This window comes from Canis lupus, chromosome 2 (assembly GCF_011100685.1).
Source record: "Canis lupus familiaris isolate Mischka breed German Shepherd chromosome 2, alternate assembly UU_Cfam_GSD_1.0, whole genome shotgun sequence".
Classification (NCBI taxonomy): domain Eukaryota; kingdom Metazoa; phylum Chordata; class Mammalia; order Carnivora; family Canidae; genus Canis; species Canis lupus.
The window spans coordinates 72,893,807-72,908,560 of NC_049223.1; the positions used below are offsets into that span (position 1 = coordinate 72,893,807).

Below are 14,754 nucleotides of genomic sequence, written 5' to 3' on the forward strand. Positions count from 1 at the left end.
AGAGTTGGTAACTGAATAGCATTTACATCACAGTGTTAAGGTTAAATGAGATATACATGTAAGGCTCAGGTACAGTGTCTGGCACTTGATCGCTGGTGGCTAATAATACTGTTACTATTATTAATACCATGGAATGGAAGGAATCCCCTGGCAGGAATGTGTAGGAAGGGCTGGTGGTACTCCCACATGCTCCCCAAATGACCTGAGTTCCAAGCAGCTGGGCTCATTGGCCCTGGTCCATTTCTTGTTGCTGCCAAAGTCCTCAATACCCAACAGCAGAGAGGGGAAATTCAGGGATGAAAAGTGGAGGCAAGCATGCTTCAACTCAACTGCAAGTTTATTAGAAAGGCCATGGACAGATGAACCCTGAGTAACCAGCTGAGGAAGAAATGAAAAAGAGCCCCTGCCCCTCTTGGCCCACCCCACAGGCCTCCTGTGAACTCTGTCCTGTAGCAGACTCCAACACAAGTCAGCCAAAAAGTGCTTTCTGGATCTTCCTCCTGGGGCTGCCCAATCTCATTGCAGGGAACCCACAGCAGAGCCAGTGTAGATGCTGGTGCCTGAGCTGGAGGCTCTGGGGTCTTGGTCCTCTCTTCTGTCAGGAAGAGGTTTAGACACCCCCACCCAACCCCCAGCAGAACAGAACGGAAAAGGAGCTGACCGTGGATAGAGCAAGTTCTGCTAAACAGCCAAGGGCTCTGGAAGGTGGTGCTGGACTGCCTTGGAGGTATGTGCAGATGGCTACAGATGGCCGGTCGTGGGGTTCCCCAGGGTAGGATGCCAAAGCTCTACGGATTCTCAGCCACAGAGAGCCCTGGTGTGACTCAGTGCCCCTCCTGGGGCTGCACTGGCTCTTTCTGCTCCCAGAAAGGCAAATGGATCTTATAAAAATCCATGGCAGTTGACGCCAGTTTTTTCTTAAAAAAAGATGAGAGTTTGTACAGTGAATTGATTTCAACCAGCAGAACATGAGCTGAGAAGAGTCCATCCTGGGGAAGGAGAAGGCACTTCTCACACCCTCAGCAGGGGTGATTTGGGCTGGCTGCTTCCTGGGCCCGTTCGGGCTCTGCTCCCTCTGGCCCTGTGATTCAGGCCTGCTCCCTCTGGGAAGTATGCTGCCTCCATCAAGCTAGCACCGCCATGCGGCCTGGATGCCTTTGCCTCTCACAGGGTGGTGGAAGGCAGCTTCCTCACCCGCCGCTGGGCTAGGATAGATGACTCGATGGGCTTCAGCTGAGGGGTGGGCTTGGAGCTGTTGAGTGCAGAGTATGTAGCCGCCATGGCTCCCTGGAAAAGAAGGTGAGAGGTCAGATCATAATGGTCGGAGGTACAAGTGGGAGCAGGGACATGTGCTCCCCAGCCTCTCTCAGTGCTCTACACCACCCAGCCCCGTTTTTTTTTTTTTAAGATTTTATTTATTTATTCATGAGATAGAGAGAGAGAGAGAGAGAGAGAGAGAGAGACATAGGCAGAGGGAGAAGCAGGCTCCATGCAGGGAGCCTGATGTGGGACTTGATCCCGGGACTCCAGGATCACACCCTGGGCCAAAGGCAGGCGCCAAACCGCTGAGCCACCCAGAGATCCCCAGCCCCCTGTTAATCTAGCCTTGGTGGTCCTTCATGCTCATTAGTCCTGCCTCCTCCTCAGACTAGAAGCTTCAGAGCTCAGAGCCTGTGTCCCCCAGAGGACTGTTGACACCCTTGTGTATTAGACTGAGGCTCCCTGAGGACAGACAGATATGGCATCTCCAGGCTATGCCACCCAAGTTCTTGCCCATGGAACCCTGGCCTGGGCCACCAGATGCCCAGCAGCCCAGAGTGGTCATACCTTCACAAGTTGCAGGTCTTGGTGGGACAGCTGGCTCTGAGGGAGCTTGTCTTTTTGGGTGATCCATGGGTGCTGCAGGACCTGCTTAGCTGTGAGGCGCTGGTGGGGGTCCACATGCAGCATCTTGGACACCAGGTCCTGGGGGCACAGCAATAAGAGGGTCGGTGGGAGGAGCTGGCAGGGGAGCACACAGCTAAGTCCACCATCTCCAGCCTGAACCCTTTCTGTCATCCATTCTCCACATCACTCCAAGGCCTCCCCAAGCACATGCCCTTCTTTGGGACTTCTTCCTGGAAAGTCCTTTCCTTTCTCTTTCACCTTCTAGAAGCCATGCAGGAAGGTGGGGAGAAACTAAGATTGAGAAGAGGCAGACTCAGATTCAAAACTTGATTCTTCTGCTTATTAGCTAAGTATCCTGGGCAAATTACTTCAGCTCTCTGAGCCTCAGTTTCCCCTCAGAGAAAGAGAGAGAACAACAGTATCTGCCTCATAAGGCAGATGTGAGGGACTATTTATCACGGGCTCAACCCGTTGTCTGGCACAGAGGCTCCCATAACAGGAAGTTTGCTAACAGTGAGAGCTCAAATGTCCCCTCCTCTGAGAAGGCCTCTGCTTGACGTAGTCAGTATCTGCCCCACACCTCCAACACCTGCAGCCCTGGAGGAGGACCTGCCTTTCTCTGTTGCCTGGCATCTCTGTTCCTTGTAGGCAAGCCTGTAGGTCTCCTCACACCAAGTTCCCACAAGGCAGGGGCTGTGATCATGGCAGTTCTGTCCCCCACAGGGCTCAGAACATGGGAAGAGCCATGAATGATCACCAAGTGGTCCAAACAAGGTAGGAGGGTAGTCTGCCTGGGAATCTTCCACTTGGGGAAATATAGCATCAGGGATTTGTGAAACATTCCACTTGCAGAAACGAGGTTGCAGGTCACCTATTTATGAATTGCTAAAAAGCCCTGGGATAGGACCCTGCTTCGCCACCCCAAATGAACAGGGCCTCACAGACTCACCTTGGCTGTCTCTGAAACTGTGCTCCAATTTCCCCCACTCAGGGTGAACTTCCCACTGCCGATCCGGGTCAGGATTTCCTCTGGTGTGTCACTGGGTCCGTTGGCAAATGGAGTGTATCTGGAGAAAAGTCCACCCAGTCTGGGTATAGCCTCTGGCCTCCATCCTGGGGTGGGTGTGGGTGTGGGGAGCTGTGTTTCTCCCTTCAGACTGGGTACTCCCCAGGGCAGTATCTTCCCCTTCCATGTGGGGCTCCCAAAGGCAGGGCCATGTCCCTATCTTCAGACCTTCCTGAGGCAGGCCTGAGTCTCTCGCATCAGACAAGCACCCCTCCTACCTGTGTACCAGGGCTGGAAGAAGGGGCAGGGGGGAGGGGTCACTCACCCCGCCAGCATGGTGTACAGCAGAATGCCCAGGCTCCAGATGTCACAGCCTTCATCATAGCCCTGGCGTTTCAGCACCTGGCAGGAAGGAAGGCAGGGGAGGGTGCTTAGTCTAGAGAGCAGCAGCAAGCGGCCACATATGTTAGTGTGCTACTCCCCAAAGCATAGGACAAGGATCCCAACCACGGGCTGGGATTGGTACCTAAGCTGAGACCATACAGACTGGAATCCTGGACAGTGTGGGGCCTCTGTAAAAGGGCATGAGGTCTCCTATGCCAGACCCCTTACTCTTGCAGGTAAGGAGGCTGGAACACTCACCTCAGGTGCCACAAAGTTGGCAGTGTAGCAAGGTGTCATGAGGAGCCCATTCTCTGCCCGTAGCTGCTTGGCAAAGCCAAAATCACAGATGCGTAGGCACTCAGGGTTCCCAGACTCGTCCACGTACAGGATATTGCTGGGCTTGAGGTCCCTATGAACAACCTAGGAGCAGAGGGTCCAGTCAGTTGCTGTGGGCAGGCTGCTAGAGGCCCAGGTCTACTGCCAGGGATGAGACAGTTAGGAAGAAGGCCAGGAGAGGGACAGAAGTACCCAGAATCTGAAAGAAAGGGAAGGGGCTGAAATGGGGCTCTTAGTGTTGCTGGAACTACCAACTGGAATTTCATGTGGATATCTGCGAGGCAGCCCTAATTACACCTGTCCAAACTCTACTTATTTCTCCCCTCAAGTCTGCTTATCACAGTTTTTCCTAAAGACAACTCCATCAATGCTTCCCATTGCTTGGGTCAAAATCCAAAGAGTCCTTCTCAATTCTTTTTTTCTTACATTCTTCAATCATGGCATCAGCAAACTCTGCTGTCTCTACCACTGAAATATATCCAGAGCCCAATCAGTTTCCAACCCTGCTACTGGCAGCACTGATCCCAACCAGGAACCCTATCGTCTGCCCCTGTATTATGGCAACCACCTCCTAGCTGGTCTCCCTGCTTCTGCCCTGCCTCCTACAGTCTGTTCTAAATACAGCAGCCAGAGTGATCCTGTTAAACATAAGTCAGATCATGTTATCCTGGCTGGAACTCCTCCAAGGCTTTTCCTCTTAAGAGGTAAGGTCCTTTAAAAAGGCTTACGTGGCCCCACTTGATCTCTCCCCTCCCTCTCAACCACATCTCTTGCACTCTATGTCCTCTAGCACCTTCCTCCTTGCTCAATCAGCTTCAGCCACACCAGCCTCTTTGCACTTCCTTCAACATGCCAAGCACACTCCTGCCTCAGGGCCTTTGCACTTATTGTTCCTATTTTAGGAACATTCTTCCCCTAAGCATCTGCTTGGTTCATTCTCTTGTTTCTTTCAGGTCTCAGCTCAAATATTACCTTTTCAGTGAGGACTTCCCTGGACCATTCCATATAAAATAGCAATCACCAAGTAGTACTCCTTAGTTTCCTTATCCTGCTTTATTTTTATCTATAGCATTTTACCACCATTTGATATAATATTTAAATAATTGTTTTTTTGAATTTACCCACTGCAATGTACTTCCATGGGTATTTTGATCTCTGCTGTATCTCAACATTTAGAATAGTTCCAGGCACACAGTAGGTATTCAATGAGCATCTACTGAATGCCTGAATGACACTACTGAGCCCTGAAGCAAATGACTCCTCTGGCCTGCTCCTCTGTAATCGGAGGGGGATGTACCACTCCACTTTCCATCCTCCCCCCTCCCTCTGTAGGGTTATATATATAGCTACTCCTCCATTACCTAATTATCGACCACTCTCAGATCGCCAACCCTAGCCCAGAACTTTCCTGAGTCCAGGATCATATAGCTGCCTACCAGATAACAACCACTGAATGTTCCACAGACCCTCAAACCCAACACATCTCAGACTAAATTCGGTCTTACCCTCTTGCTCCTCCTCCCATGAGCTAACAGGGTGGTGTCAAAAACATTCAATGGCTCCCTACTACCTGCAAGATAAAGCTCAAAGTCCACATCTTGGTGTGGGGGGCTCGGCTATCCATTCCAGCTTCATTGTCCACCAACCACATCCTCTCAAGTGTCCTGAGCTCAGGCCAATGAAGGCTCCTTCAACCATAAATAACCATATCTGTCTGCAGAATGCCTGCTTACCTCTAGCACCAAGCACAGAGCAAGTGCTAAGTGAACTCTGTGCAGTGAAGGAACAAATCTACCTCTGAAACATGGAGAGATCTTGCAGGTGAGGTTAGTTGATTCTCACAGATTAGTTGGCTTTATGAGATGATTCCTTCACAGTCCCAGTCGAGCCCCAAAGTCCTCTAGCAGGTACGTGTGGGACAGGAAGGTTGGAGAGTAGACACAGCTCAGGACAGTCCGCCTCCACAGAGGGAACAGTGCCAGATGAGGAGGAGAGGGCTACACTGGCAAAGTGGTCTTGGCGACACACTGTGAACTATACCCAAACCCTTGGGAAGCCTCCTCCTGGACAGTACCCGATCAATTCCTTGGGCTCTGTCCTTCCTAATGCAATCATATGGCCCCAAAGAGAAGGCCATACCCTAAGAATGTAGATTCTCTTCCCTGGGAAGGGCCCAGCCAAGCTTCCCAGAGTCAGGGATGCTTAGCTGAGGACACCAACTACCCTGTATGGGTGATCTTCCTTACAGAGTACTCTCCTGACCATGATCTCCTGGGGGCTGCCAGTTATACCTAGGTCAGTGGGCAGGGCAGGGGCTGCCGGCTCTATTTTACAGAGAAGGAAACAGGGGCTATGAGAAGAGAATGGACTTGCTCATATAAGTAAGAAGCAGAGGTGAGACTTGAACCCAGCTCTGACCTTAATTCCACAGTCTTTTTAGTTTAGCATGACACAGATGACACTTTCAGGAAATGAGGATATGAAAGTTCTCAATCTTTATCCTGCCCTAACACAACACAGAGAAACAACAAACTCCTACAGGTAACTGTGGCTCACTATGGCAGGTAGCCCCAACAGTGATTCTGATACCTGTCCCCTAGGCGTATGTGTGAGGTGTGAGGGAAAGGGTAGGGTATGCTCTGAAAAGCACAACAGGCTGTGCAAGCAATGAGGGAAGCCAGGCTGAGAGGGAGCCATGCAAACCAGTCTAAAGGGGCAGCTGCTACCTAACCTACTCCAGCTGACAGTCACCACATAGCCGCTTAGACCCAGGTTTCAAAAGTGGCCATGTTCCCCAACTCAACCAAACCAAAAGCAAAACAAAAACCACCCTACATCTCGCAGGCCAAACAAAATATGTGTGCAGGTCAAATGTAGCCACTGAGTAGTAGGCTGTGGTCTCTGGCAGGCTGGTGATACAGTCAGGCCAGGGTGTGAATCCTGGCTTTAATAGCCTGTATCGTGATCTTGGGCATGTCACTTAATCACTCTAGCCCTGTTTTCTCACCTAGAAAATGGGGCTGGTGACTGTGCTGAGTCAGGAAGGAGCATATAAGTTCTGTACCAGGAATATTTAGCACAGGGCATGGGAAATGACAGCTACTCTGTCATAGTAACAGTACTATGACAGTATACCAGATCATAGTAACTCCAGTACTCTCTGGGCTGAACCCTTAACTTCAGGCTGGATGTTAAGATACAGTGAGTGCTTGTTAAGAAGCTCTTAAAGAGAGATACCTGGGTAGCTCAGAGGTTGAGCGTTTGCCTTCAGCTCAGGGCATGATCCCAGGTCCAGGGATCGAGTCCCACATCAGGTTCCCTGTGAGGAGCCTGCTTCTCCCTCTGTCTATGTCTCTGCCTATCTCTCTGTATCCCTCATGAATAAATAAATAAAAGCTTAAAAAAAATAAAAGCTCTTAGAGACTATAGGACAACAAGGATCAGAAAACTAGAGGACTGGGAAGCCAGATTAGCAAGGAGACTTTTACTTACTCTCAGAGCCTCAGCTCTCTCACTTATAAAATGGGCATAATGACGATACCCACTTCCAATTGTTTGTTGAGACAATTAAGTGAGTTGATATGTGAAGTGCTTAGGACTCTGGCCTGTGGGAACTGCTGTGTAATGCCCGCTACCGTGAGCAGCCACACCTTTGTCATTATCTCCATCACTAAAGGATATGCATTTAGGCACCTGAGACCAGCCACACACACACACACACACACACACACACACACACACAGTGAAGTTCTTCTGTGGAAATCATCTGGTTAAGCAGAGAAGCCAAAGTGTGACTCTCTACTGAGTTCTCAAACAGGCCATCCTGGGCATAGTGGGGGCCCTTCTGGAAACAACATGAGGGAAGCTAGGCTTAAAAGGGCTCCATGTGTTAAAGAACTCTTGCAAAATAAGATGAAACAGGCAGACAACCCAATTTTTGAAAATAAACATAGGCCTTGAACATGCATTTTATGAAAGAAGGCAATAAACCCACAAAGAGGTGCTCAATTTCACTGGTCATCAGGGAAATGCAAATGAAAACCGCTATGAGAAAGCGCTCCATGTCTACCAGAATGGCTAGGATTAAAATGATGCAAAAGCCCAAGTGTTGGCAAGCACCAGAACTCCCACACACTCTGGAGGGGCTGTAAGCTGGCAAAACAGCTTTGGAGAACTGTTTGGAATCACCTACTAAAGATGAACACACACACACACACACACACACACACACACACACACGCACACTGCAACCCGGAGGGTCCACTGCTAGGTCTGTACACAGCATTAAAACCCACATGTGTGGGGCTCCTGGGTGGCTCAGTCAGTTGGGCATCTGCTTTTGGTTCAGGTCATCATCCTGGGGTCCAGGGATCGAGTCCCACATCGGGCTCCCTACTGGATGGGGAGTTTGCTTCTCCCTCTCTCTCTGCCCCTCCCCCTGCTCATGGTCTCTCCCTCCCTCCCTCTCTCTCTCTCTCTCTCTCTCTCTCTCTCAAATAAATAAAATCTTTAAAAAACAACAACAACAATAACAAAAGCCACACATGTGTAGTCACCAAAAGACAGTGCTAGAATCTTACAGCAACATTATTTACTTGTCATAGTCAAAAGTTGGTAACAACTCAATGTCCATTAACAGTAGAATGGACAATCAAAGCATTGTCTGTTCATACAGCAGAAGTTACACAGAAATGAGGATGAGGAAGCTACAGTCACAGGGCAACAGGGTAGAGGAATCCCAGAGAGCATGTGGTGTGGTGGAAGCCAGATACAACAGAGTATGTGTATGTAAAATTCAAAGACAGGGAAAACTAATCTAAGCTATTAGCAGTTAGCGTAGAATGGTTATCCTCGGGAAGGGTGCAGGGCCTGGAAGGGATATGAGGGAATTTGGGGAAACTAGAAAAGCTCTGATTCTCAATCTGGGTGCTGGTTATGTGTGTGTTTATTCACTTTATGAAAATTTACTGACTTGTACATTATGATTCATGTTTATGTAATACTTCAATAAAAAGATAACATTAAATCAAAGAGAAGGTCCCAGTGGGCCCTGTTCCTGGTCATCCCCTTCCCATCCCTCTTAGGAGATTCCCAGCTTCTAGACTACAGATACTGCCAATTCATAATCAGCTCAAAGAATCTCCCTTCTAATCCCTCAATGAGAATTTCCCATTTCCTCATCATCTCCCCTGGTATTTGGAAAGGGCCAGAAAATTTAGAGACCCACAGACTCATGGCATGGGGAAAGAGACAACTTTTCCCCATAACACTCTCACCAAGTGGTTGTCTGTATTTAGAGTTTATATATCCCTAGTAGAGGAAGCAGCTCTTTTTTTTTTTTTTTTTTTTTTTTAAGGAAGCAGCTCTTACTCTAGAAAGTCTGTCCTTGCTTTGAGCTTTAGGTGACCCACTGGAAACTCACTGTTTTGGCTCTGTCTTCTAAACCTTCCTGGGGTAACTTTACCTAGTACTCACCCACTTGAGAACAAAACAGGAAAAGGAAGCATTTACTATCTGACCTGATCTATTTAAATATTAGCCTATTTGCACTGACCATTTCAAAAGCCAAAACTTCTTCAAACATGACCATTAAAGCAGTACATGTGGTAACCAAATTAAAGCTCTGATTATTTTTTTTACAAAAGAATCTTCCCTAATAAATTAGACAGAATCAGACATTGCCATTTTTGCAAACTCTAATGAAATGATTAATTCAGGCGAAGATCCTGAAAGGATGAAACCATGAAAGGCTGGTGCAAGTCTTTACAAGACACCATCAGACTCACTCACCACTTGCCACCCATTCACTCATCCCTAGACTGTGACCACCTGAGAGGACCAATGACTAATGGGGGCCAAGTTACACTGTGCTTGGGGATGTGATGCCATATGAAGTACACTGCACCTCCTATGAAGTGTGTGTTGTTGTTTTTATTTTTTAAGATTTTATTAGGGCAGCTCAGGTGGCTCAGCGGTTTAGCGCTGCCTTCGGTCTAGGGCGTGATCCTGGAGACCTGGGATTGAGTCCCACATTGGGCTCTCTGCATGGGGCCTGCTTCTGCCTCTGCCTCTGTCTCTGCCTCTCTCTCTTTCTCTCTGTCTCTCATAAATAAATAAAATCTTAAAAAAAAAAAAGATTTTATTGATCCATTTGAGAGAGAGACAGTGAGAGAGAGCACAAGCAGGGAGGAGAAGAAGAAGAAGGCTTCTCGCTGAGCAGGGATTCTGACTCGGGGCTCAATCCCAGGACCCCAGGACCATGACCCAAGCCAAAGGCAGGTGCCTAACTGGCTGAGTCACCCAGGTGCCCCCATGAAGTGTTTTTTAACTCCTTGCTTCTGAAAAGAAGTTGATGCAGAATATAATTAAGACTTCAGAAATATAGGCAATACAGAAACAATTAAAATGATGCCATAAATGATGCCACATTTAACAAAACTCATCAGGTTATACACTTAATATCTACTGTACGCAAATTTTATCCTAGCTTTTAAAGAGACTTAAGGGAGTAACAAGTGAATGAAAGATGTAAATCATGCAGAGACTGTGATTCCAACATGCTAATGGCAAAAAAGATTTTTTGAAAGGTCAATAGGGAAGTGTATCTATTGACTACTACGTGAACACAGTAATTGTTAATTTTGAGAGTTGTTATGAAAGAAAATGTCTTTTTTAGAGTTATGGATCTACAACTAAGATTATGAAAGGTCTAAGATATGTTTTAAAATACTTTAATTAGGGATGCCTGGGTGGCTCAGTGGTTGGACGCCTGCCTTCAGCTCAGGTCGTGATCCCGGGATCCGGATCGAGGCCTACGTCAGGTTCCCTGCAAGGAGTCTGCTTCTTCCTCTGCCTATGTCTCTGCCTCTCTCTCTCAGTCTGTCTCTCTCATGAATAAATAAATAAATCTTAAAAAATAAACAAAAGAAAATACTTTAATTATAGGTATTTATGAGCCAAGTGTCATAGCGTCTGCAACTTCCTTTCAAATGCAACTATAAAAAATGTATATTTATATGTAGAGATAAAGATAGAGAAGTAGAGACTAAGAGAGAAACAAAGATCAAGAAAATGTGGCAGATTGTTAAGATTTGGTGAACCTAGAAGGGAAATGGTTTTCACTATAAGATTCTTTTTAAAAAAAAAAAAATTTACTTATTTATTTATTCATGAGAGACATAGAGAGAGAGGTAGAGACAGAGGCAGAGGGAAAAGCAGACTCCATGCAGGGAGCCCAACGCGGGACTCGATCCCAGGACTCCAGGATCACACTCTGGGCCAAAGGCAGGCACTAAACCACTGAGTCACCCAGGCATCCCTATAAGATTCTTTTTAACTTTGAATGTTTTCCTCAATAAAAAGTTGGGAGAAATACTTCAGTAACATCGAAGAAGAAAGAGAGGGAGAGAGAAAGCAGAAGAAGGAAAGAAGGAAGGAGAGCAGAAAGGAAGGGAAGGGAAGAAAGAAACAGGAAAAAAGAAAAGAAAGAGAAGAAGGGAGAAAGGGAAGAAGGGAGATAAAAATCTCAACAATTCTTTAATCTGGGTGATGGGTATCTGGAGGGTCATTATACTCTTATCATAGTTTTGTATATGTTTAAAATCGTTGCTAATAAAAAGTTAACTTAAAAAAAAAAAAAAGGCACAGCAATGATCTGGCCCTATTCCTCCCCAGTGCAGCAAGGTGGCGGCTCCCACTATCCTGAGTCTGCAGATAAGGAAGCGGCTGAGAGGTGAGAGGCCTTCCCAACCATACACACTGGACTTGGACACAGCTAATCGTTGGATCCCAGAACCCACGCTGTCTGACTTGGAAGCACCCCAAAACATCATCTCTCCAGGGAGAAACTCATGCTAACTCTGCTTTCAGCTTCTATACACACCACAGTAAATTTTCTACCACCATCCTATGCAATGATAAAGGCCAAGTCGTATGGTTCAGACAAATACCTCTTCTCTAGTACCTGCTATCTTTCCAGCAGCATTTCTTCCTGCATCCACTTCCTCTGTCCTAGCAGCCAAACCCACAACCAGATTCAACTCCCTGCTGGCCCTGCTGCTTCCCAACTCACAGCTCTATCTGTAGCTCTTCAACCACAGGCCTCAGTCAGACATTCTGGCTCTATTTTCCCTGGCTGTGTGCCCTTGGGCAAGTGATCTCACGTCTCTGAGCCTTGGTCTTCTTACCTGTAAAGTGGGGCCAATAATAGCACTTGCCTCATTGCATTGTTGTGAAAATCAATTGAGATAATGTAAGGAAAGAACTTAGCATGGTGCCTGGCACACAGTAAGTACTGTGTAAACAGTCCATTTCACAATCTGGCCTCATCTCTCCCTCCTTCCCTTCCTTACATGCATCTACTTACCCACCCACCATCCCTAGTCTCCCCTCTGTCTGGCTGGCTGAAGACTACTACTGCCTGGGCCAGGCCATGGCTCATGCACTGTAGTGATGGTATGACCCTCGGCAGCCCATCATCCCCACTGAGTGCCCCCTACCCCAGACTTACCCCCTGGGAGTGCAGATACTCCACGGTTTTGCTGATGGTGTGCAGGACAAAGCTGGCCTCCCGCTCGGAGAAGAATTTCTGCCGCAAGATCTTGTCTAGCAGCTCCCCACCCCGCATCAGCTCTGTCACCAGATACACGTGTTTGCCATCATCGTACACCTGCCAGAGACCTCATCATCAGGTCCCTCCTCTCCATGCCAGGCTTGAGCCCCCTGGTTACCCGGTCACTAGGCCAGGAAAGAATGACATGAGCCTTGGACATGTGTTCTGCTCTGTGCTTCAGTGGCCCTCACAGGGGCTTCACTTATCTGGGGCCTTGTCCTCCCTAGACAGGAGGATGTTGGCACTGGTCCACCAAGGGGCAGTGAATGCCTGAGAATGCCTGAGCCTGAAGTGGAGGGACTTGGGAAGCAAGGATCTTTTCCTCTCATGAGCAGAGGAAAATTAGAAATCAAAGGAATGGTAGTCCTGAGACAAATCCCAGAGTTGAGTGCCCCAGCCCCATCCCAGTCTCAAGGACCCCACTTACGTCTTTCAGAGTGATGATGTTGGGGTGCTGCCCATACCGCAGAAGAATCTCAATCTCTTCTGAGGGATCCCGCTTGCTCTTGTCGATGACCTGAGGAAAGAGAGTACATGGGCAATATCAGGAGGACAGTCTCCAGAGTCCATCCTTGCCATGGAGCCCACCCTGTAGGCCTTGGGGGACAGTCTCAGCCACATAACTTTCACTCACCCACAGAGCCTAAGGAACCAACCCTCCCCCACCAAAGGGCCAAGACTACATTGGCCTCCCCCCACAGCCCAGCAGCCTTGGCTGAGACACGCTCAAGAGGCTCACCTTGACAGCATACTCCATATTAGTGGCCTTATGTACACAGCGCTTGCACACGGAGTAGGAGCCCACACCAATCGTCTCCTTTACAACGTAGCCATCGCTAAAAACCAGGTTTTTCCCGTGGAGTTGCTGTAGGAGAGAGCAACAGGTGGGGCTGATCCTCTACTCTAGAATGTGGGGGTCATCCCCCAGCATCCAAGGCCTTGGCTCAGTGGAGGTGGCACCAGGCAAGAGCCAGAGGCCTGGGGCAGAATCTTGGTCCCGTAACCTTGAGCAAGAATCTGGCCCTTTGGGCCTCAGTTTTCTACTCTATATGGGCACCTGCAACGGCTCCAGGCTGTGGTTAGACAGGGGTGAGGGGGGCAGGCAACAGAGCCACAACACACTCATCGAGAGATCTGTGGCTCTGAGGAAGCAGGGCAGGCCTGAGGGACGCAGGAGCCCTGAGCTGGGTCCCAACTCTGCCACCTTCTGTGAACTTGTGTGAGTTGCCTCCCCCTTCTGGGGTGTCATAGCCCACCTCATGAGGTGTCTTACAGTTCTGAGCCATTCATAATAGCAAATGCTTCTGTGGTGCCTAGTGTGTGGCCCTATTCACAGTACTTTTCAGCAGGTGACCACATGACCCCTGGTTCAGGCTTGTTGTCCTTGTATCCAGTCTGGTTTAATATTTGTCCTGGGGATGCCTAGGTGGCTCAGTGGTTGAGCATCTGCCTTCAGCTCAGGGTGTGATCCTGGAGTCCCGGGATGGAGTCCCACATGGGGCGCTCCCTGCATGGAGCTTGCTTCTCCCTCTGCCTGTGTCTCTGCCTCTCTCTGTGCTTCTCATGAATAAATAAATAAAATCTTTAAAAAAAAAAAACTTTGTCCTGGACAAAGACCTCCCTATGGTATAATATATTAGTCACCTTAACTTTACACATACAAACCACCTATGGAGAAATGTTCTATCATCACCCCCATTTACAGCTGAGGAAATAGAGCACTGGGAAGGTAACTGTCTCATCCAAAGTTCCTTACCTTGGAAGCTCTGAACCCCGGCAGTAAGCTCATGCCTCTCAATTCTAAATTTCTCACAGGGCTGGCAAAGTGTACTAATGGGGGACAAATGGGAGGAAACATGAGCCTTCTCCCCAGCCCATCCTTGTCAGGGACCTGACAGCCACTCCACAGCATCACAGCAAGGGCACCCCCTTACATGTATTTATCTAGGCTCTACAAGGTCCCTGGCTCTGCTGGGAAATGCATATCCATGTTGTCATCCCTGTTTTACAAACAGAGGAACTGGGGCCCACAGAGGTTGGGAGGTCCAATGGACCACACAGTGACAGTCAGGGGTTGAACTCCGGAGCCTGTATTGTCAGCCGTTCTGCCTTTGTGGCTTCTAGGTAGGAAAGACAACTAAGTGGCAGTCTCCTGCCCCCTCACCTGTACCACTGAGTGCAGTGGTGCCTGTGGGGCCCGAGGCTTGCCGTCATCCTCCATCAGGCCAGTGGCCACGAAGCTGAAGCCACGGAACAGCTGATGGGCACCAGCACTGGGGGGGATGCCTGGGGAGTCTGCAGGGACAGGAGAGGGATGCAACTCTGAGAAGGTGCCCTTGACCCCGAGGCAGCCCAGCAAAAGGAGACCATGGTGCCTCCAGGCCTGCCTCGGCAGCTGGCTGTGGAGAGGGCTTCAGTTAAGCCCATCCGTTCATGTGTATTTAGACCAGCCCAGCCCTGACACATAAGAAACAGAAAAGATCCCACACACACTGGGCGTCTGACCCAGGCCAAGACACCTCATCCCTTT

At 48.7% G+C, this 14,754-nt stretch overlaps 1 protein-coding gene across 6 annotated transcripts in view; it reads right to left on the reverse strand.

Annotated features, from left to right (window-relative positions):
• Positions 1-316: 316 nt before the first annotated feature.
• RPS6KA1 (ribosomal protein S6 kinase A1) overlaps positions 317-14,754 on the reverse strand; it is a 36,723-nt gene continuing 22,285 nt past the window's right edge. For all 6 annotated transcript variants that reach the window (XM_038531450.1, XM_038531453.1, XM_038531451.1 and 3 more), the window contains 9 exons: positions 14,389-14,519; positions 12,964-13,089; positions 12,652-12,741; positions 12,123-12,281; positions 3,536-3,697; positions 3,219-3,295; positions 2,837-2,954; positions 1,828-1,965; positions 317-1,287 (listed from right to left, as the gene is read on the reverse strand). In XM_038531450.1, the coding sequence (XP_038387378.1) occupies positions 1,165-1,287; positions 1,828-1,965; positions 2,837-2,954; positions 3,219-3,295; positions 3,536-3,697; positions 12,123-12,281; positions 12,652-12,741; positions 12,964-13,089; positions 14,389-14,519 (1,124 nt within the window). In that variant the 3' untranslated portion in view covers positions 317-1,164. The remainder of the gene's footprint in view (positions 1,288-1,827; positions 1,966-2,836; positions 2,955-3,218; positions 3,296-3,535; positions 3,698-12,122; positions 12,282-12,651; positions 12,742-12,963; positions 13,090-14,388; positions 14,520-14,754) is intronic.